We start from the raw sequence: 26450 nt of genomic DNA, 5'->3' as shown, positions 1-26450 counted from the left end.
CTTACTCAGAGAAATATCCATCGCCATATGTGGCATGAGGTTATACACAGGTCCTGGTCTGTGCCAAAGCCCTGTGCCCAATGCCCACACAGGCACCTTTACCCCCCACAGCGTGCATGCGTGGGGTAGTAGCAGGTCCCACTAGCATACATGACTGACTGTGTGATGTAATAAAATAAAGTGTGTCATTTTAAATGAAGCAAACCTACTGACTTTGTTAAAGGGTCAGAACACCAAAATATATAAAGTGGGCCTATTGGTTTCATCAAGGGATTAGCATACCAACATGTATAAAGTAGACCTATTGTTCTTGTCAAAAAGTCACAAATATTTACAATAAATTCACAAATTGCAATGTTCAATAAAGGTAATTGTCATAAAATAATTTTATTAAAACCTTATAAAAAGTAAATAACATGACTTTGAGCCTTTTTATTAACGTTTTTAGATGACAAAGTGCAGCCATTGAGCCAACCACGGGAGTCCCTGCACTTTATCCGAGCAGTATACATCTTCAGCGCCTTAAATGATTATGGTACTATCCCCAGGGTTCATGGATTCAATGACCCAGAAGACTTACTTTTATTCTTTTATTTAATGCTAGTGGGCTGCAGCACTTCTTGCAGCCCCCAACAACATTAGAAAACTGATTGATGGTGCCCTTGTCCCTTCTAGGGGCACTGTCACACTCCAGAAAACATAAGTAAAAAGCCATCTCGGGGCATTATGGGGCGCTCCTTCTCTAGGGGGCAGTGAAAAATAAATGATTGGCCCCTGCCGCTCATCTATTCATTTTAATGTTTTTTAAAATATTTTTTGGGTGCCCCTGTCCCCACCTGGGGGGGGAGGAGAAAGAGTCCTACGGCCCCTGCTGGCTCCCCAGCCAGAGCTCATTGTAGGTGCTGGTAGGAGCTGGAATTTTTTTTTTTAAACCAGTTGGTTGCTGCCCCAGTTCCCACCCAGGGCACCCACAAGGAGGTATTGGTTGGGGCTCATGGGGCAGGGTATGCCTGCACTCGCCCAGGCAAGGAACCGCAGTGTCCCAGGGAATGGGTCATCAGGGCACTGCTTGACCAAGCGGTGGAAGATGGGGCTCCTGGAGCCATCCCAACGGCATGGGGTTGGGATGGGGAGGAGGCGGTGACGTTCACTCCCCAAAAACAAGTTGCCCTAAGGGATGGGGTCCCTGGGTCCTCTCAGAGGCTTGGGAAGGGAGGGCCACATACCCCCTTCCACTAATTTTAAATACTGCCTCAGGGGATGGGGCCTCTTGGAGGCTCTGTGGGGAGCATTTCCCCTCTTTGTAATTTTAAACACACCCCTGGGGGAATGGGTCTGTTGGAAATGGCCCTTTCTGCTGGGTTGTTCCCAAACTCTTTGCCTTCCTCCTCCTATTTTTCTGACCCTCTTTTTCCACTGCTAATCAGTGTTAAAGTGCATGTGCTCTTGCCCCTAAAACGTGGTAAGATTGGCTTACACCTGTTTGGCATATTTAATTTACCTGTAAGTCCCTTATAAAGTGGTATGACATATACCCAAGGTCTGTAAATTAAATGCTACTAGTGGGCCTTCAGCGCTGATTGTGCCACCCACAGAAGTAGCCTTTCAAACCTGTTCCAGGCCTGCCACTCCAGTACCTGTTTACTACACCTAAGTCACCCCTAAAGTCAGACGTTGGTAGCCTTATGGGCAGGGTGCTTTGTATGTAAAAGGTTGGACATGTACATCAACCTCTTTTACTTGTCCTAGTAGTGACAAACAGCCTATTTTGTTTGTTACTAATGTGAGGGCTGCTCCTTTTATAGATTAGCATTGGGCGTTTCTTTATATATTTTAAAGTAGTAATTTATGATCTGAAAGGAGTAGCGTGGGCATGTTTGGAATGGTAGTGAGTAATCCTGCTCACTAGTATAGTCAGATTTCACATTCATATTTTAGAAATGCCACTTTTAGAAAGTGGGCATTTCACTGTGCTTATAATGCTAGTGTTTTAGAGCCGGACTCCAGTCCACGTCTAAGGCAGATTGACAGTTATACTTTTTGCATACTTTCCAGACAGTCACAACACAGAAGGAGCTGGGTGTGACAGGAAATGCATCTGCATTCTGATAGTTTTCCTGGGCTGAGAGCGAGGGAAAGGTCGTTCACACCTTGCATGACAATAGGCTGTGTCCTGCCCTCACACAAATGGCTGATTTACCCCACAATGATGTCTGGAGCCAGGGCTGGGTTGAAAGGGGTTGTGTTACACCTGAAAGGAGTCCTTTGAAGTCACCCCTTGAACAAAGACATTTTGGAGTATAAGTACAGGGGCTCTGACACCATGTTTTTACAGCACTTTTGGGACTGAACCTTTGTCAGAAGGACTGCTGCGCTGCACCAAAGGTCTCATCTGGACTGCTCTTCTGCTGTTGCCCTACCGTCTGCTGGTCCTATAAAGGTCTCATCTGGACCGCTCTTCTGCTGTTGCCCTACGTCTGCTGGTCCTATAAAGGACTCGCTGGATTGCTTTTCTGCTAGTTGTGATGATGTCAGCTGTTTCTTGACTTTGGTCACACCAGGCACTGCTGGATTGCCAGGAGGAACCACCATTATTTGCTAGTATATGCTGTGTACTCCTTGCTTTGTTCCCCAAGGTTCTCCTGGAGCTGATGACTGCCCCAGAAGCGGCTGTGGGACGCTGTGTCTGGCCCTCGCAGTCCGTTTCCCATCAGCACCTGGTGAGCGCTTTGTTAACTTTCAGCGTGTGATGAGTGCTTCATTGTGGCTGTCGGATCTCTGAACCTAGTGCGTGCCTCGAGCACTTCGTGCACTGTCCTCTAAGAGGGGGAAGAGAGGCAGTCTGTGCTTCCAGTGGGACCCAGGGAGACCGTCCTGCTGAATCGCTGCCTGGTGCGGCGGGTACTTCGCCCTTAGGGTCGAGTAGTGCTTCCTGCTGCTGCCCAAGTACTGCCTTCACCTACAGCGCAATGTGCGCCGACCAAGGGGACTGAAGGAGGCCCCCGCCCTAAAGGCTCGTCCTAGAGGCCACCTCTCCAAAGTCTAAGGTTGTGCCCAGAGGGAATGCCGACACACCGCACTCCTGTGCAAGCGCCCCAACTTAAGGAGAAGAGCCGCCTGGGTGCAAGCCTCTGCGTTGCATGCTGTCGGGCAATGGCCCCTGTAAAGAACTTATACACAGAAGCCCCAAGGAGGGGTGTTCCACCCTCCGCGACAGTGTGCACCTTGCTTAGGACCTGTGGGGGCCCTCTTCTGTCTCTTCCATGGGGAAGAAACCCTTTGTAAAGGGACCCTGGGCATGGTGTCGCACTACACTAGGAGATCAAACGGCCTCACAAGAAGTACATGAATTGCCGCATATTAGCTAGTAGGAGCACAGGTGCTCCTGCGTGCCAGGATTTTCCCTGATATGGTCACCACATATTGTACAGTGCTGGAGACTACTATTTCCCCTGCAGCACCTACGCTGTTGGCATAAATCGTAATATTTTGGGCAAAATTACCCCATTATGCACGAGTGCTTCTAGTATATTTTCGAATGCACCCCACGCTTATGGTGACACGGTGTGCGTTATGTATTTATGGCACCCTAAGAAGATCTAGGCATTGGTGGTGACAGATGAGGCTTCCTGTGGGTGTATTCGAAGGAGGTTACTTCTCATGCTTTAAGTATACAGTGATAATGTGTTGTATGTTGATAATGATTACTGTTATACTCAGGATAACAAGTATCATCTTTTGGTAATTTTGTTATTTGCACAATACTTATGATTTATGTTGTTCTTGTCTGTGACATATTTCCCAATATTGAATCTTATTTTTATATAATCCTGTGTGGATTATCTTTTGTTGTGTATTTATTGTGGCACTGGTGTTAGTGTGTTGTGCAAAAGCTTTATCCATGACCTCTGGGGATAAGACTGACTGCTCTGTGCCAGCTACCAGGGGGTGAGCACAGGTTCTTTGGTGTGTAACTTACTTGCCCTGGCTAGAGTGATGCGTTCTGCCTGGCTTTGGTGCATACCCTAGCCACCCAGACACCCCATTTCTAACAGGGTCCCTGGGGCCTCTGTGTCTCAGGAAGAGGAGTAGTGCGCCCACCTCGGCAAAAAATATAATTGCAGAACCCCCTTCACCCCCTCCCCCCCACGCTGGGTTTTCTTTTTTAAATATATAAAAGACGGGAGTCCTGATGTCATGTGTGATGTCATTTCAGTTGTCATTTATGATGTGATCAGTAATGTCCTAGAACATGTCATGGATGTTGTAATATGTGAGATCATAAGCAATGCATAGTGAGGGTATAACTTATAATTACTTGAGTTAACTGTAACCTAATGAACGCAGTTTTTTTTTTTTTAGTTCAAAGTGTTACATTTTAATGACATTTTCACCTATCTATAACATCACTTTAATCTTTTTTTCAGTGAATTTCTAGTTCTTGTTAATGAGAAGTAAGATTACCAGATCTAGTTATACCAACTCCCCTCCTTCCTCTGTGTGGGGTTGGGTGCAGGGCCTGGCTGCAGTTTAGATAAGGGCGCCGAGGGGTATACAACGTAAGTGCATTTGGTATTTGATGCTTCTGTGCATGCCCCTCAGCACCCTTACATACTCTGCAGTAATCACGCCGACTGGTATGTACTGTAGTGCAGCCATACTCTTTGGTGCCCTTACATGCTCTGCAGTAATCACTGCAGAGTATGTAAGGGTGCTGAGGGCTATGCGGTGTGTACCTCTCTGCACCCTTACATACTCAAGAGTATATAAGCCTCATATACACAGAGTATGGCTTTGAGGGGTGCACAGAGTGCAGTCAGCATTTTTTTTAACCGTACCAGAAGAAAGAGCTGTCCCTCTGTTTACAATTCGCCAAACTGTTCTGATTAATTCTACTGACGGAGCAGCAGAATTTACAAGAGTAACACAGGATTACTAAATTCCTTCAATTCTGCCTGCGGAATTAAAAATTCCACCCACCCTTATTTTATGGTCTGGTGAGCCTGTGTTTGCTGTTGATTTCTCTGATATTAACACAGACATTACTTGAGTAAGCATACATGCATAGTCTCCTGTGGCTTTCAAAACAGCTACACAGCATGATTTTACAAGTTCAGAACTTCCCTCAAGTTGCAAATGTGGGCCACTCTTTTAGCTATCAGATTCTCTAATCGGGACCACTTTTAATTTGGTGCCCGAGCCGAATTTCTGTTCCAGTCCGGCCCTGCCTCTAATGCTAGGCATGTCCTCCAGCGCCTGAATGTTTTTGCTTGCTTTGGCCATCAGGTTTCCTGTCATCATACTGGGTATACATGAGATTCCCTGTCTACTTCAAGTGCTCAGATTAGGAGATGCTTTGGTGTTTTTAATTCCATGATCCACGCTATTTATATAAAGCTGATTAAACGGCTCATCCGGTGCAAGTTGAGGGCAGATGACGTTTTATTACATGCTCTGCTTCAGCAGATTAAAGACTGCACAAGACGTTCGATAGAGTTATGGCTGATGATGTTAGCTGTGCACTGCACACTGATGTTGCAGGTGTCAATGTACACATGGGGTAATCCTTTTCTAACATACCACACAATGCGGTTGTATCCCTGCATAAGCAGAACCACCGAAACACATCAGATACTGGCTCGACGGATGTAGCCTTCAAGTATCTCAAGAGCATGGGTTCCAGGGGTTTGCTATTCTGCCTGTTGTTTCCATAATAGAGATGAATGAGGTTTTTGCAGTATAGTCACATAGTTTGTCACCAGTGACTCTGGGAGTGGGGGGCTATGTGTGTGGGAGACCTAAAGCGCTACTCCCACGCCCTACGTCGCTATACAGATTCGTCTTGCATCATGTTCCACGACCTTTATCAACTGATGGTCAGTCCCGCCTTCCTTCATTGAGAGCTTCCTCTGCACAGTTTGCAATAAAAATAAAGTTGACAGAAAAAGTTGCAAACATTTTGTTTTCTGAAAAAATTGGAAAGTTGTGACTACCAAATAAATTTGAATGTCATTTCTTATAGGGTAATGGTAGATGTACTGGGAGCAGGGGCAAGGGGCCAAGCGTGGGAAAGGAGTTTAGGGGCTAGTGAGAGGTTTTAGGATTCACTGAAGGGTAGTGTTTATGCTAGTAGTAGCTAAGGGTAGAAAGTTATTTTAGGGTTCAGGGAAGGGTGGTGTAGAAGGGTAGGAAAGGTTTTTAGGGCTTACTTAATGGGACTGTTAAGAGGTAAGGTTTTTTTTGGATTCAGAGAAAGGTAGCTATAAAGATGTTTTAGGTTCACGGAAGGTAGTCCTGCGGTTTTAGGGTTCAAGGATGGGTAACGTCAAAAATAGAGGTTATTGGGGTTGAGAGGAGGGTAGTGTTAAGGGGCAGAAAGGGTTTTGTAGGTTTCAATGTAAGTTACCAATAAGGTATAATGAAGGGGTTTAGTGTTCAGGGGAATGTAGCATTAAGGGGCAGTAAGAGGTTTTTAGGGTTCTATGAAATGTGTGTAAAGGGGTAATAAGGGTTTTTCAGGGTTCAGGAAAGGTAGCGTTCTACTCTATTCTTGCAGTCTTCTATTTTATATAGCACATGGCTACCCGGAGGCCTCACAGCGCTGCCCAAGACAATAAGAGAGCGGCGAAAAGGGCAGAGTTAACTGTCAAAAAGCCAGGTTTTCAGGATTTTGCAAAACGAAAACTCATGCTCTAGGAGGCGCAGTTCCAGTGGCAAAGGGTCGCGGAGCCTGGGGCCGGATAGGAAGTGGAACGACCATCCCATTGCGCCCGGTGGATTCTGGGGACCTTCAGTAGATGGGCAGATGATGAGCGAAGGGATCTCTCTGGAAGATAGTGAACTGCGAGAGAAGGTAGTAGAACGGGGTCTTTGTTATTAACAGCCCTGTGCATCATGCAGATGGTCTGGATCTGTAAGCGACGTTCCAGCGGGAGCCAGTGTAAGTCTCTAATGGCCTCGGAGACTTGCATATGTTAGGGAATTTCATCAGCATGCATCCGCCGGCGTGTTGTACCTTCTGCAACTTCCTGGTGACATAATATGAGGAGCCCATATGACTCTTTGGAGCTGGGCAGATCGCGAAGATAGTCCGGAAAAGGGCTTGAGATCAGTTGGCTAAAGTGGTAACCAACAACGTAATTTTTGTTTTATCCTCATTGAGCTTCAATTTGCAGTTCGACATCCAGCTGGCTACCGCCTGAAGGCATGAGGTTGGGGGAAGTGACCAAGATATGCATCGGGAGAGATTGACATGACCAGCTGCGTGTCGTCTGTGTAAGACACCAATGACAGTCCATGAGCCTGGACAATCTCGGCCAGGGGACGCAAGTAGATATTAAATGAAGTGGGGCTCAAGGAGGAGCCCTGTGGCACCCCACAACATGACGAGAAACTGGCGGAGAGGAAAGACTGATCCTGGACCTCAAAACAGCGGTTCTGCAAAAAAGGAGGCAAGCCAGTCAAAGTCTCTGGCCATAACACCAACATTAGAGATCCTCTGCAAAAGGGTGGAATGATCTCTGCTGTCGAAGGATAATAGCTGCTGAATGCCCTTGATCTGAGATATTTCTGAGTTTTCGAGCACAGCCAATGGTGCTGTTTCTGTGCTATGTAAAGGGTGGAAGCCCGTCTGGGCGGGGTGTAACTGCGACAGTGATTCGAGAAAGCCCAAGAGATGCTTGTTGACATATTTCTGCAATAGTTTGGAGGCTCCACGTAGGAGAGAGATTTACTCCGAAGTTACTAAAGTTCAAGAGATCCAAGTTGGCTTTCTTAAGAAGCGGCTTAACTACATCATGTTTCCATTGCTGGGGAACAAGCCCAGGGGCTAGCCAGAGGTTAAGTACTTCTGTCAGTACGGGAACAATGATATCGGACCCTTGCCGAAGGATGTGCAAGGGTGCAGGATCCCGCGGTGAGACAGAATTTAACAGGTCCTTGACCAGGCATGCGGAGAGAGGAGGGAGAGTTGGGAGGGTGCGATCGGAAGAGACAGCAGGGAGATCGCAGGGGGCAGTCATTGTAGTAGTGGGATCATTTGGAAAAGCATAATCGATATTCATTTTTGTTCCTGGAAAAAAGAGGCAAGCTTATTACAGTGCTCAGTTGATGCTGTCGGGGGGGGCAAAGCTTTGGGGGGCTCAGTAATGCTTTCCAAAATCTTCAAAATTTCTAAAGTGGAGCTAGTGGGATAAGTGATTTTTGTGGCATAGTAATCCGCTTTACAGGGAGTGCAGAATTATTAGGCAAATGAGTATTTTGACCACATCATCCTCTTTATGCATGTTGTCTTACTCCAAGCTGTATAGGCTCGAAAGCCTACTACCAATCAAGCATATTAGGTGATGTGCATCTCTGTGATGAGAAGGGGTGTGGTCTAATGACATCAACACCCTATATCAGGTGTGCATAATTATTAGGCAACTTCCTTTCCTTTGGCAAAATGGGTCAAAAGAAGGACTTGACAGGCTCAGAAAAGTCAAAAATAGTGAGATATCTTGCAGAGGGATGCAGCACTCTTAAAATTGCAAAGCTTCTGAAGCGTGATCATCGAACAATCAAGCGTTTCATTCAAAATAGTCAACAGGGTCGCAAGAAGCGTGTGGAAAAACCAAGGCGCAAAATAACTGCCCATGAACTGAGAAAAGTCAAGCGTGCAGCTGCCACGATGCCACTTGCCACCAGTTTGGCCATATTTCAGAGCTGCAACATCACTGGAGTGCCCAAAAGCACAAGGTGTGCAATACTCAGAGACATGGCCAAGGTAAGAAAGGCTGAAAGACGACCACCACTGAACAAGACACACAAGCTGAAACGTCAAGACTGGGCCAAGAAATATCTCAAGACTGATTTTTCTAAGGTTTTATGGACTGATGAAATGAGAGTGAGTCTTGATGGGCCAGATGGATGGGCCCGTGGCTGGATTGGTAAAGGGCAGAGAGCTCCAGTCCGACTCAGACGCCAGCAAGGTGGAGGTGGAGTACTGGTTTGGGCTGGTATCATCAAAGATGAGCTTGTGGGGCCTTTTCGGGTTGAGGATGGAGTCAAGCTCAACTCCCAGTCCTACTGCCAGTTCCTGGAAGACACCTTCTTCAAGCAGTGGTACAGGAAAAAGTCTGCATCCTTCAAGAAAAACATGATTTTCATGCAGGACAATGCTCCATCACACGCGTCCAAGTACTCCACAGCGTGGCTGGCAAGAAAGGGTATAAAAGAAGGAAATCTAATGACATGGCCTCCTTGTTCACCTGATCTGAACCCCATTGAGAACCTGTGGTCCATCATCAAATGTGAGATTTACAAGGAGGGAAAACAGTACACCTCTCTGAACAGTGTCTGGGAGGCTGTGGTTGCTGCTGCACGCAATGTTGATGGTGAACAGATCAAAACACTGACAGAATCCATGGATGGCAGGCTTTTGAGTGTCCTTGCAAAGAAATGTGGCTATATTGGTCACTGATTTGTTTTTGTTTTGTTTTTGAATGTCAGAAATGTATATTTGTGAATGTTGAGATGTTATATTGGTTTCACTGGTAATAATAAATAATTGAAATGGGTATATATATTTTTTGTTAAGTTGCCTAATAATTATGCACAGTAATAGTCACCTGCACACACAGATATCCCCCTAACATAGCTAAAACTAAAAACAAACTAAAAACTACTTCCAAAAATATTCAGCTTTGATATTAATGAGTTTTTTGGGTTCATTGAGAACATGGTTGTTGTCCAATAATAAAATTAATCCTCAAAAATACAACTTGCCTAATAATTCTGCACTCCCTGTAGAGGCTCTAATTTCCACTTGGTAGTGGCGGGTGGAGTTTCTATATTCCGCTTTACAGGTAGCATCATAGATCTTCTTCCATTTCTTTTCTAATGCTTACATTCCTTCTTTAAAGAGAGGAGGTTGGCGGAGAACCAGGGAGATTTCTGAGATCGTGGGGCTACTGACTGTGGCCTCGCAGGAAGAGCAGCATCATAAGAAGCAGTCAGCCAGTCATCACGAGGAGGGCTGCTGAGTCCACAGTACCCGGTAGAACCGGTTTCCAAGGCTGCTAAGCAGCTCTCAGTGTTGTTAGATCAAGGCCACACTAAGCATTTAGCTGATGGTGCGGGCAGGCAACGGAGGGCCGGGGTCAGACTAAAAGGGATACAAATATGATCAGACCAAATCGGGGGGAGGGGTTTGGACCTGGAAATCGTTAATATTGCTGACAATTAAGTCTGTGGTTTGACCCTTCACATGGGCAGCACCTTTCACTAACTGGATGACTGTAGGAACAACATATTCTGTAGAAGGGTTCCCTGGCCCGGTCAGGCGTGGATGGGCGCAGACGGGTCTGCCTTTGGCGCGCCAGCGGCACATCAACGCCACGACCTTCATTGAAGGTGTGCTGGACAAAAACACTAGAGCGGGAAGATGGCAGATACTAATTTTAAAACAGGGTTTTCAGGTGACATAAAACATTAGATGAAATTACTGTAAAAAGCAGCTTGTGACAAAGCAGACAGACCACAGCAACCCTCACCGCCGCAACCCAGTAGTGTCTATGGGCTGCGCATCCGCGCCATGACCTTCTCTTAAGGCGTGCTGGACAGAAACACTGGAGCGCAAAGATGGCGGCTCTGGTGAATCGGAAGTGTGAAAGGTCTACTTACTGAAAAAAGGCAAGTGCAACAATTCCCATTAGGGGAAACATTAAGGGGTTGTAAGGAACTAGTAGGGTTCAGTGATTCCTAGCATGAAGGGATAGTAATGTTTTTAGGGTTCAAGGAAGGGTAGCCTTAAGGAATGGTTTGGGGTATTAATGGTTGAGAGATGGGACATAAGGGGCTCTAAGGGTACAGTTAGATAAATTGATTTAAAAAATGTAAATTTGTTACATTGTCAGAGGTAGCACAACATAATTTCGACTTTTTCAACTCGAGTTTAATGTAGTCGCCATTTTAAAAGCTGGCTTTCACATGCAACCCTTAACACTAGTTTTGCGGAAAGAACATTTCTGCTTTCACAAAATCTTTCCTGTCAGTGATTCTTAGGTACACACAATTTACAATTCATTTATAAGATACGGATCTCCAGTGTGATCCACTTTACATAGAATACAAATTACATAATCAATACATAATCTAGAAAAAAAAAACGAAAAAAAAACATTGTAATAAGGTAAAAAAATTAACACACATCATTTAATTTACTGGGTTAGATAAACGTGCAAAGCTTCTTTTGTTGAACAAACTCCTTGTTTCAAAATCAATGATTACGTTTTTTATGAAGCTCTTGCGATAATTCTGTAAAGTGCTCCATTGGTCATACATTGGATTCCAAAAAATGTTTCATTTCAAACTCACTGAATAGCTGGGCGAACATTCCAGCCAAGGGTGTTACCCCCAAATTATTTCTCCTATTTTATGGACTGTTGGAAGGTTGGGGTTCATTCTACCATTTTTTTTGGTAGTAGGGCCTGCTCCGGTTCACAGCAGGGGTAAACAAAACAGTAAACACGAAATGTCTGACACGTCAATCTCTCAGAATGAGCACAGCTTCTGATGTATTCGTGCTCAAGTCCTGTTGATGGAAGTCTTAGGAGCAAGGAGTGGATGTTCATATTAGAGAAGTTTTTGAAGATTTGGTTAAACGGTACATTTTAAAGACATGCCTTGGTCATCACTCTTGCAGCTCAAGTGAGTAAATGTGAAATTAAAGCAAGAACAGTGTGCAGATGACAGTATCAGGCTGTGGGCTTGGCCACGATGGTCGAAAATTGATGCTGTGAAAACAATTGAAAGTCCACCGTTCTCCAGTAGCTTCACCAATTGTAGCCCTATTCAGCTCCTGATCCCTTTGGGTCGGGCAACAAATAAAGGTCTACTGTGCCAAGAAACGTCCGGGGAATAGATAGCCAGAACACTCCCACCCCTCTTGGTTTGCTCGTCCCCCACCACTAGATCCACACGCTTCTTGCCAGTCAGCACGAGACAGAAAAGAGCATTGATACCTCACGCCTGGACCCTCTTTCCTTCTGTTGAGGTCCAGCCTAACATCCTTGGAGAAAGCCTCGTTGAAAGCTGTCTTGGCAGAGGAGGATTTCCCTCCTCGCCCCCAGCCCACCAGTACCTGTGACGGTTTCCCAGGGTCGGTCAGCAGTGCTACTGCCTTCGCCGTCTCTCATCCCATGTAGTCACAGTACAACCAGGGCCCCCTTTGGGATCTTTTCGCTGTTTAACCATTGGAATTGCTTACCGGTAGAGCTGGGCCCAAGAGAGTCGTATGTATTTGCCAACGATCAGTTTCCTGCATGCATAACACATAACTGATCAAAGAATTGAGGAAACTGAAACCATCCTTCTTCCATAGCTGGCTGCCCACCCCTTGCCCCCTCAGTGTGTGCAACACCTCATGGACGCAACTAACATCCATGGATTCCCATCATGAGTCTAATGTGGCAAAATAGTTACACCACCTGCTGCCCCAGAGTGCTTTGAGGCAGCCTTTGAGCAGTGTACACCACCAGGTGTGTCCCGTCCCTCACATTAATGATGAGTAGCGTAAGTCCAGTCCTTACAGGAACACAAGTAAAATATGCAGAGGAAAAAAAACAACTGAAAAACACTCAGAAAGTGCAATTAAGCTGCAGCCCAGACAGCTTTACATTTCTGGGGTGTAGACGGGCATATGGGGAAAGGCTGCAGTTTAAGGCGATTCTCATTTGGGGGCGTTCCTGTGGTAGGTTTTCTACAGTATCTCCTCTGCCAAGCACATACACCAGATCTCTGATTCTTGACGAATGCTACTGCAGAAACACTCCATAGGGTACTACAGAACTATGCCCTGACATCTGCTGAAGTAACTTCTGGAACAAAATGTGTAGCTAATAATGAGTTTTCCCAAAGTGATATTTAACCTGTGGTTTTCCTTCAGCAGACCGGAGCACCCTGTCTTTTGGTGCAGTGGATGTCTGTCTGCTTCCCTCCGGTTCTACATCAAGCTCAAGATTAACTATGTATCATGTAAGGAAACCGTCTTTTTGCAGGTTTACCCCCCACTTTTTGACCCCATTTTGACTGCTGGGTACCTGTGCACTGGCTCTAAAACGCCCTGAGCCCTGCTAAACAGTAATCCATGCATGTGCTGTGGCCCTTAAAATGGTGCATATTTAATTGGCTTGCCCCAGTTGGCATAGTCTAACTTACCTATAAGTTCATAGCACACGGCACCCAGGGCACCCGGGGCCTGTGAGTTAGAGTGTCCCCTCAGGGACTGCAGCACTTTCTGCACCACCCTCTGTTGTTACACGGTCCCTACAATGTGTATTAGACCAACACTAACTTCACGACATAGGGTTTTGGTCCACGTATATCATCAGTGAGTGTTGGTGCATCTCTGGTAGCTCACAGCACCACACCCAGCCCCTAAACTGACCAAAGATGATGATGACCACCTCGAACGTGAGACTCTGGTTCCCAAGGAATCAGTGGAAACATCTCACCCTTTGGTTTGGTCATTCGTGCATGCCCAAGGTAAACACAAGAAAGATATAAAAATGCATTTTTAAACATTTAATGAAATGATTGTAGCATCTCTTTTGTCAGAAGTGTCTCTTTCTGTCCTCTTGGTCCCATCTTTGCCTCTGTCTTGTTCTCTGACGTTAGCAGTAAGGCAGCAGCCCCAACCCTCCTGGCTTCGGTAGGTGAGCTAGCATTAGAGGCAGTGGCGTAACTAAACTTAATGGGGGCCCCTGCAAAGTACTCCCAGGGGGGCCCCTCAACCCTGAATGCAGTCAGGTGCCTGCCGTCTGTGCACAGTGGCCTGTGCTGAGGGCCTTCCCCCCCCCCGAAGCTCGGGGCTCCCCTGCATCACGCCCCTTCCAACCCTGCAGGGGCCTTTGTTAAACCACTGAAGAGAGGTGGGCCATTTTTAGGGCTGAGCCTGCGCTAGCTTGCGCATGCGTATCGCTTTCGAGACGCTGTAGTAGTTAGAAAAGGGCTCAGAGCCCCGTCCATGTCACGTCAGTGTCTTTCATTATTAGAAAGGTGAGACATACTACTGTAACCAGCCTTATTAGAATAGTAAACAGTATGAGCAATTCATCCATGTTCATTGTTGCTAATATGTGTGCACTCCTATTTGTTTCTAGTACTATACTGAAGAGAACATAGCTGGAGTGCCAGATCAGTTGGGATAATCTAACCCCCAGCACTGGTTATCCTCCTTGGCAGGATGGAGCTCGGAGTCAGCAGGACTGCTTCTCAATCACCGTTCGCAGAGGTTCTGTGATAATCCCAGCATAGAAGTGCTCCTCTCACTGAGCTTTAGCTCAGAAGCTGTTTATATAATAAAGGGCCATTCTTATCACACTGTGGCAGAGGTGCAGAATAGCTCATTTGGTTTCATCTAGCTAAACTGAACTGTGTCCTGGCAAGCACAGCAGAAAGCAAAACAATGGCATGCATTCTAAATGTCTGGCCCTGGAACTAACTGTACAGACTGCAGGGTGTCGGTGCCTATCAATGATGCGCATGCAGCACATTCACGCATGAGCTGGAAAGTGTGGAAAGGGTCAGCACGAGAAAGAGTCGCCCTAAGGAATTAGATCTAAAATGGAGACTGAAACGCGGGCCACGCAACAGAGAGGGATGCGGTAAAACATGACTTCCAAAGGGCAGTTTTAAACTGTGAGCTCGACTTTGCTATTTAAGGTAATGGGAAAGCCCAAGCCTCCCTTTTTAATATAGGTAAGTCACCCCTGAGATAGACCTAACGAGCTGTTTGTTAGAAAGTGGAGCGTACTTTTGCATGTTCCAATATTAAAAATCCTAAATTGCTGTTTTTACTGTGGAAAGGCCAGTTGCCCCATTGGCAAGTACCACGTTACAGGCTAACACCTCAGTACTGCTAACTTGTGAATGGGACTACTTAAGTTGGTACTGTGAGGTATCAAAAGAATCAGTGCATTAAATCTGATTTAATGCCACTGGTGGGCAAAATGCCCCAACCCTCCTGGCTTCTGTGGGTGAGCCAGCATTAGAGGCAGTGGTGTAACTAAGCATAATGAGGACCCCTGCAAAGTACTCCCAGGGTGGCCTGTGCTGAGGGGGCCCCACCTGGGGCTCGGGGGCTCCCCTGCACCTCACCCCTTCCAACCCTGGGCAGGGGCCTTTGTTAAACCACTGAAGAGACGCAGGCCATTTTTAGGGTTGAGTCTGCGCTAGCATGCGCTTGCTCATGCGTATCTCTTTCGAGACGAAAAGGGCTCGGAGCCCTGTCCATGTCACATCAGTGTCTTTCATTGGTTCGTGGACTTGCCTTTTAAAATCTGCTTGCTTTCATTAGTGGAAGGCACACATACGTCATGCCTTTTCCGGTGGTTATCCCTCCTCGAGCGCAGCGAACAAGTACTGAAAACATACGAGGCTCGCTGTTTTTCTCGTTTTTCACAGCGGCATCTCGCTTGGCAGAAGGCGAGTGCTTTGCATGACATCGACCCTGTTACATAGTTGTAAGGAAATGGCTCCCTGTTGCAATTAACTCCCACTTTTTGCCTGATACTGATGCTGACTTGACTGAGAAGTGTGCTGGGACCCTGCTAACCAGACCTTAGCACCAGTGTTCTTTCACCTAAAATGTACTATTGTTTCCACAATTGACACACAGATAAGTCCCTTGTAAAAGGTACTAGTGGTACCAAGGGCCCTGTGACCAGGGAAGGTCCCTAAGGGCTGCAGCATTTGTTGTGCCAGCCCAAGGGTCCCCTCACCTAACACATGCACACTGCCATTGCAGATTGTGTGTGTTGGTGGGGAGAAAAAGGCAAAGTCGACATGACATCCCCCTCAGGATGCCATGCACACAAAATACTGCCTGCGGCTTTGGTCAGTCACCCCTCTAGCAGGCCTTACAGCCCTAAGGCAGGGTGCACTATACCACAGGTGAGGGCATAGCTGCATGAGCAATATGCCCCTACGGTGTCTAAGTCTATTCTTAGACATTGTAAGTACAGTTGTGGCCATATTAAGTATATGGTCTGAGAGTTTGTCAAAAACTAACGCCACAGCTCCATAATGGCTACACTGAATACTGGGAAGTTTGGTATCAAACTTCTCAGAATAATAAACCCACACTGATGCCAGTATTGGATTTATTAAAAAATGCACACAGAGGGCATCTTAGAGATGCCCCCTGTATTTTACCCAATTGTTCAGTGCAGGACTGACTGGTCTGTGCCAGCCTGCTGCTGAGAGACAAGTTTCGGACCCCATGTGGATGGCATTTGTGCTCTCAGAGGACAGAAACAAAAGCCTGCTCTGGGTGGAGGTGCTTCACACCTCCCCCCTGCAGGAACTGTAACACCTAGCAGTGAGCCTCAAAGGCTCAGGCTTCGTGTTACAATGGCCCAGGGCACTCCAGCTAGTGGAGATGCCCGCCCCCTGGACACAGCCCCCACTTTTGGCGGCAAATCCAGGGGAGATAAGGAAAAAAACAAGGAGTCGTCACCCACCAGTCAGGGCAGCCCCTAAGGTGTCCTGAGCTGAGGTGACCCCTGCCTTTAGAAATCCTCCATCTTGATTTTGGAGGATTCCCTTAATAGGAATAGGGATGTGCCCCCCTCCCCTCAAGGAGGAGGCACAAAGAGGGTGTAGCCACCCTCAAGGACAGTAGCCATTGGCTACTGCCCTCCCAGACCTAAACACACCCCTAAATTCAGTATTTAGGGGCTCCCCAGAACCTAGGAAACTAGATTCCTGCAACCTGAAGACGAAGGAGGACTGCTGACCTGAAGCCCTGCAGAGAAGACGGAGACACCAACTGCTTTGGCCCCAGCCCTACCGGCCTGTCTCCCCACTTCAAAAAAAACTTCAACAGCGACGCATCCCCCAGGGTCCAGCGACCTCTGAAGCCTCAGAGGACTAACCTGCATCTAAAAGTACCCAGAAACTCCAGAGGACAGCGGCTCTGTTCAACCAACTTGCAACTTTGCAACAATGAAGCAACTTTTAAAGACCACATGTTTCCCGCCGGAAGCGTGAGACTTTTCACTCTGCACCCGACGCCCCCTGCTCGACCTGCAGAAAACCAACATTACAGAGAGGACTCCCGGGCGACTGCGAGCCCGTGAGTAGCCAGAGTTGACCCCCCTGAGCCCACACAGCGACGCCTGCAGAGGGAATCCAGAGGCTCCCCCTGACCGCGACTGCCTGCTTTAAAGAACCCGACGCCTGGGAAACACACTGCACCCGCAGCCCCCAGGACCTGAAGGATCTGAACTCCAGTGCAGGAGCGACCCCCTGGCGGCCCTCTTCCTATCCCAGGTGGTGCTACCCTGAGGAGCCCCCACCTTGCCTGCCTGCATCGCTGAAGAGACCCCTGGGTCTCCCCATTGAATCCTATTGCGAACCCGACGCCTGTTTGCACTCTGCACCCGGCCGCCCCTGTGCCGCTGAGGGTGTACTTTCTGTGCCTGCTTGTGTCCCCGCCGGTGCCCTACAAAACCCCCCTGGTCTGCCCTCCAAAGTCGCGGGTACTTACCTGCTGGCATACTGGAACCGGGGCACCCCTCTTTCCATTGGAGCCTATGTGTTTTGGACACCACTTTAACCTCTGCATCTGACCGGCCCTGAGATGCTGGTGTGGTAACTTTGGGGTTGTCTTGAACCCCTAACGGTGGGCTACCTTGGACCCAACTTTGAACCCTGTAAGTGTTGTACTTACCTGTGAAACTAACATTTACTTACCTCCCCCAGGAACTGTTGATTTTTGCAGTGTCCATTTTCAAAATAGCTTATTGCCATTTTTGCCAAAACTGTACATGCTATTGTGATGATTCAAAGTTCCTAAGATACCTGAGTGAAATACCTTTCATTTAAAGTATTGTTTGTAAATCTTGAACCTGTGGTTCTTAAAATAAACTAAGAAAATATATTTTTCTATATAAAAACCTATTGTCCTGGAATTGTCTTTGAGTGTATGTTCCTCATTTATTTATTGCCTGTGTGTGTACAACAAATGCTTAACACTACCCTCTGATAAGCCTACTGCTCGACCACACTACCACAAAATAGAGCATTAGAATTATCTCTTTTTGCCACTATCTTACCTCTAAGGGGAACCCAGTTATGTAGATAATTGCACTTTTGCCGGTAGGTTTCACTACGAGTGAACTGTAGCAGCGCAAATGCCCTCTTTTTTCCCATTTAATGAAGCAAGAAAAGTCCGGTTGGGAGTTTACAACTGCTAATAGCTCTACCTCAGAGAAATGCGAGACCTGTTGCATTGTAAATGCTTGTTTTGTCTGTGCCCCAGTTTCCACTTTCTCTGGAGGTTGTAAGCGGCCTGGAACTGGCTGATCAAAGGCTTGCAGAGTAACTTGGGGTGTCACTCCTTCCAAGATACGCTCGACCACTCCACCCCTCCCCAATCCCGCCTGTCACCAGACCCACTTATAAGAAGGTAAGATGTGATGTCACTCTCAGAGCAGCTTTGGCACTGAGGATCCAGGTTGGAGTCGCCTCAATATCTTGTAATTGTGGGGGAATCACTTAATCTTTTGGCGCCTACAAAAATAAACGTGTCTCTGTGTGAAATGTAACTGGTGCTAATGTGAAGCGCTCCAGTCCCTTCCGTTGAGCTCCTGCTATATAAAATTAATATAGAGGATGTACCGTAAGGGCAGGAGCTGCCGACTTTGGAGCTGGGAAAATAGGCTTGAGTCTCAGCGTTGGCTCAACATCCTGTGATTCTGGGCAAATCACATCGGGCCAGATGTATCAAGAGTCCAATTTGCGATTCTCTAATAGCGATTTTTAAGAAATCGCTATTTCAGAGTCGCAAAATGCAATGTATCATATTTGCGATTCGGTAATAGCGATTTCTTAAAAATCGCAAATGCTATTACCGAATCGCAAATTGCGATACCGGCCCCATTCGCACCTATGGGCCTGTAGGCCCATATTTGCGGATTTTTTGCATTTCCCAAATTGCTAATTCCTAACTGGAATTTGCAAATTTGGGAAATGCAAACCCCAGGGTGCTGGGGGCATAAGGCCCCCTCTGCTGCACCCCCATAAATTATTTTAGGACATGTAAGGCGCACACATGCCAAAGGGGCATGTGTGCTTTACATGTCAATTTTAAAAATGCATTTTTAAAACGTGCACATGGTTACCATCACATTGTATTTGGTGGTAATTGCGATTCCTTAATGCCCAATTCGCATTAAGGAAAAGCTTCATACATGTGCTTAAGAAATTGCAAATAAGGATTCCTTAGTTAAGATTTCTTATTTAGAGAATCGCAATTTACGATTAAACAGGGTCACAATTTTAAGGGATTCCTTAAAATTGCACAGCGAATGCCTTTCATATATACTGAAAGGCATTTTTGCATTCGCAATGGCCGTTTGCACCGTTTGCGAATGCAATTTCGCCTGATATATCTGGCCCTTAATCTCCGCATGGCTACATAAAACGAACGTGGCCTCGTGTAAAGCGCTCCAATACCTTCGGGTCGAGCTCGCGCTATTAAAAAAAAAAAAAAAAACGCAAAAAAAGGTATGCGGAGGAAGCAGGGAGCAGGCGCACGTGTCCGCAGATGCAGCATCGGCCGCTCCGAATGTAGCCCTGGCAGCAATTCCAGTGCCGTCCTCAAGATGGTGCTGTTGCCACACGTTGTCTGCGCAAAGAATTTAGGAATAAGGGGACTGTTAGTACAACAAACGTCTAGTCTGTGCATACTGACTCCTGCTTCCCTGGTAATGACATCCTTTTATTCAGTGTATATAGACATCATTGTATTATTTTTAGTCCAGTTTAAAGCCGCGCACAGGATGCAGGTGACAACATCGCAGCGATGGGGGATCTTGATAGGTGCAAAACTACTGGAGACCAGAGTTTGTATTTTAGGTGCTTTTACTGCCGGCTTCATGCAGTAATTACAAGGATTAAAAGCTCACCAGACGTCCAGGCCCATCCTACATAAACTTTACACGAAGCAACATATCAGATCCACGCCCGCACCTCCGCAGGAGGTGATCCCTTCCCTGTGACGTCCGAAGGGAGCACCCGGATGGGTCACTCAGTGTAAAAAAATAAATAAAAAAAAAATGGCATTGAACGTTTTTCGCGACACTCCCCGACGAAAACACGAATGAAAGCGTCCTGCAGCCTGACTCTATAATAATTCATGTTTTACCGGTGCTGCACACAACTTTGATCCAGGCAGCCCCTTCCCAGTAGCTAAATAGGCTGGTTAATTCACCCTCTGAGGTGCTTGCAGTATTTGCAGCTTTCATCTTTTTCCATTTTTTTTTTTTTAACAATGCAAAAAGTGACATCCCCCCACAAGTATGTGTGTATCCCTCACCGCTCATGCCCTTGTACTAGGAGTTAAAGGCTTTCAGCAGTGTTAACTCGAGTCCAGAAGTGTTGGGCAGCACGGACAGTGCTGAATAATTTACGTTTTCTGTGGCACTGTGTTTTTAAGGTTGCTAATATTTGCTTTAACGTAACAACCTAGTTTATCAGTTTTAACTTAATTCATGTATTCAACTCTCTGATCCTCCAGAAGCGGGACACATCTTTTTATTTTTTGTAACCATTTTTTTATTGATTTTAATATGCAGCGCGCATAATTACAAGACAGTAAGTGCTGTGAATCATTCGTGAGAGGTCTGTACTGGCAGGTACAGGGGGGTGATGCTGACACCGGGACATTTGGGGATGGATCCAAACATTTTCTGGAGAGATGCTGGCCTGAGGTATGCTCTGTGTAGGATGTTGTGTTGTATGTATTGGGATTTTGCATTGCCCGGTACTTTCCGGGGGGTATATGAGCGCTCTCCCCTATTCTTTACCGGTGAGGTCACGACCCATATCCCACCCCCAACATCTGTGCGCGGCTAATAAAGAATCATGGGTGGTGTATGTGAGTGCTTGAGCGAACCAAGTGATAAGGCGACAGCCACTACCAAGAATGTGTGCACAAGAGGGTGCCGGGCCTGCTCAGGGTCAGTAATGTGCCATAATTCTGATAGTGCGGCTAGAAGCCGGCCATATGCAGGGAAATGCCCAGCCAGTAGACCTTGGTCACCCCACAGTTGGCCAGAGGGGATAAGGCCGCCACCATGGAGCGAGTCTCCGAGTGTGCTTACGCCGGCTGTTTCCGTTGCGGGGGCCCCTCCTACGGAACGAGCTGATTGCAGGCAGCGGTGTTTCAGGGGAGTACTGCGGAATAGCAGGCCTGAGACGCAGACTGCGTTTATAGCGCTTGTGCGCAATCTTCAATAGATTGTTGGAGTGACAGGTCGTCACCTTCTGGGGGAGGGATTTTTCCCATACCAAACGCTGCACAATTGCAGGTGAGGTTTGCCCCAGCTCTTCCGTCAGTCGCCCTGAAAGCCAGCGGGCTAACCACTGGAGCTGCGCAGCTAAGTAATAGTGTTCGAAGTTTGGGGCCCCCAGACCTCCTTGTTGACCAGTAGCTGGAGCTTGCGCAGGGAGGAGACGCTGCATCTGCTTTTATTCCAGACAACGTTGCCCGGTAAGGCGTGGAGCGTATGGAATACTTTTCGGGGGATGTGCACCAGGAGTTTTTGAAAATAATCGGGACACATCATAAGGTGCCCCTCCACCTCTCAAGCCTGAAAAATATCGAATTCTGCAGCATCCGCACTGACCCCTGGTACACATGTTTTCATGCTTATTTGTCGATCTGCCTCTTTGTATCGGTGCTAGTCCCCCGTAGCCTTTCTACCCCGCTGTGTATTTCCATCAGCCCCACACTTTTCTGAATTTCTTTTGGCATCCTCTTCCCCCAGCCCTGCCAAGTGTCCCAGGTCCATGCGTGATGTGCTGCTCCAGTCCAGGGTCGAGCGTGCAAGCGCTTTGTCCCTGTTGTAATCTCTCTGTGGGCTTTTAACCACACCCATGTCAAGCCCGTCACTTTTGTTGCTTCATGTGCTTGCCTTTTAAAATTCACTGCCGGGCGGATTACAAAGCTGCAAACCTCCAGGCTTTCCGTGGCAGTCACCCAGCCACGAAAACCCTGGCGGTCAGGCACCCGGCGACAGGAATATCCATTCCTGTCACCGGCACACACACACACACACGAACACGTGTCCCCACACATGCACACATCCCCCCCACCCGTCCACACACTCACAAACCCCCCACCCCTTCACGCACGCATGCATTCACATACACACCCATTCAGCATATGCATACATGCACTCAGAAACCCCCATTCACCCACATTCATCAACACCGACACCCTCACTCACTCACATTCATCAACACAGACACCCCCAGTCACTCATATTCATCCACACAGAGACCCCCATACACGCACATTCACATTCACTCGCATACACGCACGCATTCACCACCACCACCGCACATGTGCACCCACTCACACAGCCCCCCTGCCCCCCACATCCCTTTTGGACACCCACTTACCTTCTCCGTTGATGAGGACGTCCGGGAGGGGATGGGTCCTGGCGGTCTTGAATCGCCAGCACCACCACGCCAGCAGGACTCCGCCAAGCTGTATTACGGCTTGTAATACGGCAGGCAGAGTCATGCTGCCGTGGTGGTGCTGGTGATGTACCCGCCTCTGCACCGCAGACCGCCAGCACGACTGCTGGCAACTTTCCACCACAAAGATGGCGGACGGCTGCCAGCACTCGTAGTATGGTGGTCTGCAGACTGCGAGCGCTGGTGGTGGGTTTGGCTTTGGCGGTCAAGGAAATTGACCGCCAAATTCAAAATTAGGGCCATATTGTTTTGTCTACTTTGACCAAGAAGGTGTTTGGGATCATAAATAATTTTTCCATGCCCTATAACAAAACAATTTTGGTAGTGTGAATGTTTTAAAAATGGGTTCTCTCCTGAGTAAGTCTCACATCTCTCTTCATCTGTATGCGTATGACACACAGTTTGTAGCCTCACCAGAGGACGTAGCAAATCTGGCAAGGACTCTGAGATCATCTATCCTTGATGCCAATCACTCACCAAAAACTGAACCCTCAAAGTATGGAGCGCCTCCTTCTCTGTCTGCTGCACTGCACCATGCTGCAACATGCCTGGTTAGACACTTCTGTCCTTGACGGCAAACCACCCAATGGGGCAAACACAAACTCACTAGCTGTCGTGCCTGACAACAACTCAAATCTACCTGCCCTCCTTGACGTGTTAACAAAGGGCACTCAGCACAAAATTAGACTCCTCAAAGGAATCAAGCATCTTATGCCAGAGGATGACTTCAAGGCTGTAGTTTAATCATTTGTTATTTCTAAACTTGACTTTCGGAGTTTCACTCCTTACAGTCCTTGTGAGAATACTGCTAGCCATTTTCAAAGCAGGCCTCAAATCTGCAGCTTGCCTAGTAGCCGCGCAGACTGGACCACATTACTCGTGTCTTGGACACTCCTATCTGTCTACCCAGGAGCACCTTTAAGCTAGCCAAACGCACCAACTCAAGAAGAAATTGTTCCCTTTGATGTTAAGACTCTGTGACTAGAAACTCCTGCTTTCAGAGAAGCCATAACCCTGAAGCTCCCAAAATGTAGAATGTCATGTGGCCTGCCTTCAGGATAAATCCCTTACATGAGTGCTACAAAAGAGACCTAAAGATCCTTCTCTTTCAGCATAATTTCCCTTTTACAAGGGTTGACTTCCAACCAGCATTCACTTGTCTTGAAATGGCACATTTTAAAGAGGCCCAAGAAACTGATCAGTTTTCCTGTCACTGTTGCTCTTCCTTACTGTATGACAGTGTAAGTTTCAGTGCTTAAACTGAGCTGGTGTCTTCCAGTGCTCGGCACTGGCACTTAAGTGCCAGCACGGGCACTTATGACAGTCTGCCACAGGGTGGCGCTGTTTGTCTAGTTTAGCAGTGAGCACAACAACAGTTGTTTTTTAAATCAATTTCCATTACAAATGACTAATGCCTGGTGCTCAAGCCAGTCTTATAGCTTTAGTGAGCAGGAATAGCTTGTTAGGGTGTGATGGTTAGTAGTTGTGCTGGTGCCACCATTGGCAGCTCTAGTAAGGCCAATAATGATGCAGGCTGCAGTGGCTTCTGGGTGAGGGCCCTGACCTTTATTTTTTTATTATTCTTTTTTTTTAAAACAAATTAAGCACTGATAAGTTACATTGTCCCCATCTTGGCCCCACTGCTGCCATGGTCTCTGTTTGACTCTGCCTCTGTCTAACAACAAATCGTGCCCTGACGGTATATTAACGTCATACTCTTCTGTTGGTGTTGTGTACTTTGTTGCTGTTGTTTTTGCAATGCCTGTGTAAAGCCAGCTCTTGTCCTGTGAGGTCTGATTCGCGCCATATAAAACTGCACAAATACAATAAAAAGTAAGTGGCTTGCTTATACTTTTATGTCAGTCTGTCTGCTGGGTGTGTTAACCTCTCCTCTCTTACCAGTGGCAGGCTAGGCTTGCTCTTTTGCTCTTGTACAGTTTGGTTGCCTTCATCTCCCACTAAGGCGTGTTTGTGGGTTTCTCCTTGCAGGGGTCCACGAGTTTGCCTTCATTGGGTTCATGGTCTTCTCCCTCGGTCACATGCTTCTGACCTGTCTCCTCTGGAAGATGACTGGGAAAAACACAGTAAGTTCTGAGGTACAGTAAACTTCTTTCCTATTTCTTTCGCGGGGGCCGCTTGGGTAGGGCGTATGCAGGCGCTGGTGGAGGAGCTTTGTGTTCATTTAATGCTTCGCCTTTTCTTCTTTACCAGTTTGTTGTAATAAAAGTTTCTATATTTACCATGTGCTCTTGACCCAGCATTGGGTCCACTTAACCCAGAATCTTGCTGTTGGCTAAGGTTTGTACCTTTAAGTTTGTGTTACCATTTACAGATAGAGCCCTGGCTCGCAGACCTACCTCTGTCCCATGAACCGAAGCAGAACGCGTCAGCTCTGGCCAGAAAATAGCTCTGGTCAAGTAACACAAATATTTCTACAGGGATAATTCGAGTATCACTTTTGAGACTATTCGGTGTCCGATTTAATTATTGTGATTTCCCATCATTTTCAGACAATCCTCAACATGGATAAATGCAACAGGAGGCATAATTGTTTTAAACAAAATGCTGTCAAGCTCAAGTTTGAGGTTTTATCAAAAAGAAGCACTTTACAAAGTTAGTGGGACCCAGTAAAGCCCTTAAAACACAACAGATTGAAGCTTACCTATATGACAAATGCAAAATTATATATGTGTCTAATCTGGTGATGTTTCAAACCTGAAAGTCGTGTTATGAGCACTGAGAGTGGTCAACAAATATTTTAAAATCAGCATTTGGGAAACCGTCTCTTGATGGTTGATGTTTTGGTCTCTTGGTTGCTAGACGCGCGCGAGGCCAGCGTCCGGCCATGGTGTCACAGTAGTATATTGTTACTGTGATTACTATTATTGTTAACAGATCATGGTTGCGATTTGTAATAACAGTTTCATATATGAACCACTGCCTTACCCGGATGTCTCTGTGATCAGATATGCTACCTGGTCACGCAGCCGGTCTTGATTATTACGTCTGACGTCACTGCGCTTGTTTATATACTGTCAGCTGCGTAGTTGATCAGAAAATAAATCTCTTCTGCAGTCTTCACACTTTATCTCCCCTAACTCGTTTTCCAGGCTTGATCAGCGCCTCTCTGATTACCTGGATTTGCTTTTTCTATGAGTTATAAAGTATATAATTAAATAGCTTATATTAAAAAGTTATTTTAGCCATTAAGCTTCCTTTTAGTTAGAGACTGAATTCCCCAACATCTCTGTTTACAAAAAAAAAAAAAAAATGCATCTCGATCTTTAATTGATGAAGTGAGCCAGTGCTTCTTGATCTGATGGCTTCCACCTACTCTGTGTACAGAATATGTCTCACTGCTCTGGTCAGTGTGCTTTGTGTGAAGAGCTCCACTGCCTGTGTGGCAGGGCAAAACACAAAACAGATTCCTTAACAAATGTAAATACTAGCATATCTGAAAAAAGTTAGAAAGTTTTGAGAAATGTCGATTTTGGTGGTTCTCGTGGTTTCTGCTTCCTTCCTCTTTCGGACGCCTGCAAGAACTGGTTACACGTTACCTAAGCAGTTCAAATTGGACCGGATACTTCATCTTAAGCAGGGTAGTGACATTGTCAGATGTTGGATAGATTCAGAAAGTTCAAAGGGTTACATCAAACAGTTGTCTAACTAGATCACAGTAGACAAACCACTAGTTGCTTCTGATCTACTGGTAGATGTATCTGCCCATAGTTTAGTGCATCTCAAACTTGGGCTGTAAACTCCTTTTACACCCACTTTGGTATATCGTGAGGCCTCCTACTGGTCAAACAACTCCAGAGTCAGTGGTAACTGGTTTGATGTGCTTATTCAAAATCTCATTTTCCATAATGGCAAAAATAATAATATTTTGTGCTGAGTTCCATTCACATTAATTGTGATAA

General features: G+C 46.6%; 1 protein-coding gene across 4 annotated transcripts in view; it reads left to right on the top strand.

Moving 5' to 3' along the window:
- The window catches only part of PGAP2 (post-GPI attachment to proteins 2), a 118846-nt gene that overhangs the window by 24143 nt on the left and 68253 nt on the right, over positions 1 to 26450 (top strand). For 2 of the 4 annotated variants that reach the window (XM_069203723.1, XM_069203721.1), the window contains exon 4: positions 24520 to 24626. In XM_069203723.1, the coding sequence (XP_069059824.1) occupies positions 24520 to 24626 (107 nt within the window). The remainder of the gene's footprint in view (positions 1 to 24519; positions 24627 to 26450) is intronic. The other 2 variants (XM_069203725.1, XM_069203724.1) reach the window with 1 other exon arrangement.

The sequence above is a fragment of the Pleurodeles waltl genome, chromosome 8 (assembly GCF_031143425.1).
Source record: "Pleurodeles waltl isolate 20211129_DDA chromosome 8, aPleWal1.hap1.20221129, whole genome shotgun sequence".
Taxonomy (NCBI): domain Eukaryota; kingdom Metazoa; phylum Chordata; class Amphibia; order Caudata; family Salamandridae; genus Pleurodeles; species Pleurodeles waltl.
This window is presented reverse-complemented; position numbering and strand designations above follow the sequence as displayed.